At 51.0% G+C, this 3,203-nt stretch overlaps 1 protein-coding gene across 1 annotated transcript in view; it reads left to right on the forward strand.

Moving 5' to 3' along the window:
* Nucleotides 1–1,699: 1,699 nt before the first annotated feature.
* The window catches only part of LOC119332916 (glutaminyl-peptide cyclotransferase-like), a 3,994-nt gene continuing 2,490 nt past the window's right edge, over nucleotides 1,700–3,203 (forward strand). The window contains exons 1-5 of the mRNA XM_037606004.1: nucleotides 1,700–1,858; nucleotides 2,181–2,237; nucleotides 2,592–2,627; nucleotides 2,842–2,906; nucleotides 3,038–3,101. Of these exons, the coding sequence (XP_037461901.1) occupies nucleotides 1,700–1,858; nucleotides 2,181–2,237; nucleotides 2,592–2,627; nucleotides 2,842–2,906; nucleotides 3,038–3,101 (381 nt within the window). The remainder of the gene's footprint in view (nucleotides 1,859–2,180; nucleotides 2,238–2,591; nucleotides 2,628–2,841; nucleotides 2,907–3,037; nucleotides 3,102–3,203) is intronic.

The raw sequence follows: 3,203 nt of genomic DNA on the forward strand, positions 1-3,203 counted from the left end.
GTGAGAGTAAACATGCGCTTTCACTATCCCTAAGGGGGGAAAGATTAGATCTGAACCATATAATTCAGACCCACAAAATCAATGGTTTCTATTTTTTTTATTAGTAGTGCATAATTAGTATAAGTATAATTATAGATAGATAGATAGATAGATAGATAGATATAGATATAGATATAGATATAGATATAGATATAGATTTTTTTTAGAAAAGGAGGATGACCCCCGGCCTCTGCATCTGGGCGATGCAGACGGCCACTTTATTAATTATTCTCACAAGACCTTACAAAGTAATACAACAGCAAGACTAAAGCCACCGTCTAAGCAACAACTGTCGCTACACCTATCCAAATGATGAAGGGGCGCTGATAGCCTGGGCCTAATACCAAACAGACATCGCAGCCAAACCTAAACATCTAAGACCTGAGGTCCCAACCAGGACGCCTGCCTGGTATGGGGCACCTACCAGTCCGGCGCACTTCTCAACCAGGACGCCTGCCGGGTATGAGGCCGCCGCAGCCACCTGCCACGAGTCCATCTTTAGAGCTGTACTGTTGCATCTACCATGCCAGATCTCTCTGCCATCGACGTCACCACGACGCCAGACAGCGTCGTCCTCCTGCGCGAGTCCATCCTCCCACATCGAACTCCGAATCTGCACTGCGCCACGCCGTCAAGATCCGTCGCCATCAATGTATGGATGAAGCACCGCTCCACCAAAGAAACCGTCCGCTGGTCCCGCGAAGCAAGGCACGGCACCAAGTAGAAGGCCGAAGCGCACCGCCACCACGCCACCAGCAGCCCCGCCACCAAGAGCTGTTCCCAGCCGCCGCCTTCAAGAAGGAACACGACACCAGGGTGCCGTCGACGCCCAGACCAGGGGAACAAAAGCTTTCGCCATAGCTCGAGGAGGAGGCGGAAGGGAGAGGATCCACCCCAAAGCCTTCAGGAAGGGGATCGGCGCCAAAGGCGTCGACTTTGGGGAGGCTGCCGCGCCAGCCAGGGGTTTCCCCCGGAACCTCACCCGCACGCCAGATCCGCCAGGCCGGTCATAGGGGACGCCGAAAGCCGCCGCCAAGGACCGGCGCCAGCACGGATCGGGACAGATCGAAGCAGGGGCAGATTTTCTACATGGAGCCATGACGGATTGCGAGGAGCCGCCACTGCGCCAGCGTCCGCAGCCCCCACGCCGCCCGCGCGGCCGTGGGAGGCTGCCCACCAGAGCCCGCCGGCACAGCCCGCCGGCTGCACCGCGCCCATCGGCCGGGGCCGCCGCCCCGGGGAGCCAAGGCCCTCCAACAGAGGAGGCGCCAGATCGCCACCACCTACAACCCCCCGCCGAGACCCGCCACCACGCCGCCGGATGGGCCGCGCACGCCCGGGCCACCGCCGGTTCCCGCCGAGATCCGCCGCCCCAGTCCCAACGGGAGCCGCGAGGAGTCGCCCCGCCGCCGCCGTCAGCCGCACGAGCTTCGCCCGGCGGCTTCCTCCGGCGGCGGCACGGGGCTAGGGGGCGATTGGCCGGCGGCGCGCTAGGGTTAGGGAGGCGCCCCCGAGTCGCCCTAGGCGAGAGTGACGCGGGGGAGGGAGGGCGGCGACTTGATTTCAGATATAGATATGAATAGATACATATAGATTCTAACATGCATATTCGCTGCCGACGACGCTTTGAGTCGCATCGTTTTTCCCTGACGCTGCCAGCATGCCGCCGCTCCTCGTCCGGCACCCGGTACTTATCTTCATTATCCCTGCCACGCTCCTCACCCTCCTCGGGCTCCCACCAACTGCTACGCTCGCCACCAGGTTCTACTCGTTCGACCTGATGCGTGAGTACCCTCACGATCCAGAGGCCTTCACAGAGGTACCTACGCTTCTTTGCCATTGATCCTATTCCCATCCCATGGCCTCCCGTGTGGAATTACTTCCTAACCACTTGTGTGATTACTATAGTATGTACTTACTGTACTAGTTTAGTACTAGTAAGTATACTAAGTAGTAGTATGTCTCTCAGTGATTATTAGGCCTGAAGTTTATTTATTTGTGTTATTAAGCCTGACGTTCAATGCAAAGAAATCGTGCAAATTGTCTGGCATGTTACTACAAATAATGTATTAGTGAGTTTTATATATGATATAGGTTGGAAGAAATGAGGATCTAATCTCCATATTGTGTTTGCATTGCAGGGCCTCTTGTATGGAGGAAATGACACTCTTTTCAAGTCCACTGGCCTTTTTGGCAGGGTAAATGTTTCCCTTCTTGCTGACTTCATATCTTTCCTCCATGTAATCTTTCCCTAGATAAATCCCTCCAGCGACGATGTTTCTATACCACTAGCAGATTAGGTTCATATTCAGTATACGGTCTGAAGCTCTCTTGGTTTGATTAAAATGACAGTGGCAGTCAGTTAGTTGTACTTTTAGTTGACTGCTGTTGCTTTCGATGGCTCCCACGTAGCAACTACTCCGAGTTATGTAAGAACCTATACATGATCGATGCATAATCCTTTTATGCTGCATGTGTGTTTCTTTTTCTTGTATCACTAACTGATTCTCTAAAATCACTAAATATGTATCTCCCTCTTGGTTGTTCAACAGTCATCCGTGCGAAAGGTTGATCTTCAGACAGGAAAGGTACGATAAATACTTCTCTTATCATATTTATCTTAGCATAGTCTAATGTTTGCCACATATCCGACCTATGCTATTCATTCTGCACTGAACTACTCCCTCTGTGCCAAAATAAGTGTCGCTGAGTTACTACAAAGTTGTACTAAACCAGCGACACTTGTTTTGGGACGGAGGGAGTACAACAGAACTTGTTGCTTATCACTTTGCCATTTCTCAGGTTTTAGTTCTGCACCAAATGGACGGCAAAATGTTTGGAGAAGGTCTAACACTTCTCGGAGATAGGTTGCTAGGTTAACCTCAATTTTGTTTCAGAGTCTTTGCACAACAATTACTATCTTGAATATAGGTAGTTATTTGCTTATATTCTGTCATGTACGGCCTTATCTCATCTATTATTTTACTTCCGTCTGTAGATTGGTTCAACTTACTTGGTTGACGAATGTTGGATTTACGTACGATCGACACAACTTTAGTAAAGTATGTTCCTGCCCCTGTTATCTGCTTGATATAGTAACAGATGATGGTTTACATGTTTCTGTTGTGAACTCCCAGCCAGTGATCTTAAGCTCACACATATTT

Source organism: Triticum dicoccoides, chromosome 7A (genome assembly GCF_002162155.2).
Source record: "Triticum dicoccoides isolate Atlit2015 ecotype Zavitan chromosome 7A, WEW_v2.0, whole genome shotgun sequence".
NCBI classification, from domain to species: domain Eukaryota; kingdom Viridiplantae; phylum Streptophyta; class Magnoliopsida; order Poales; family Poaceae; genus Triticum; species Triticum dicoccoides.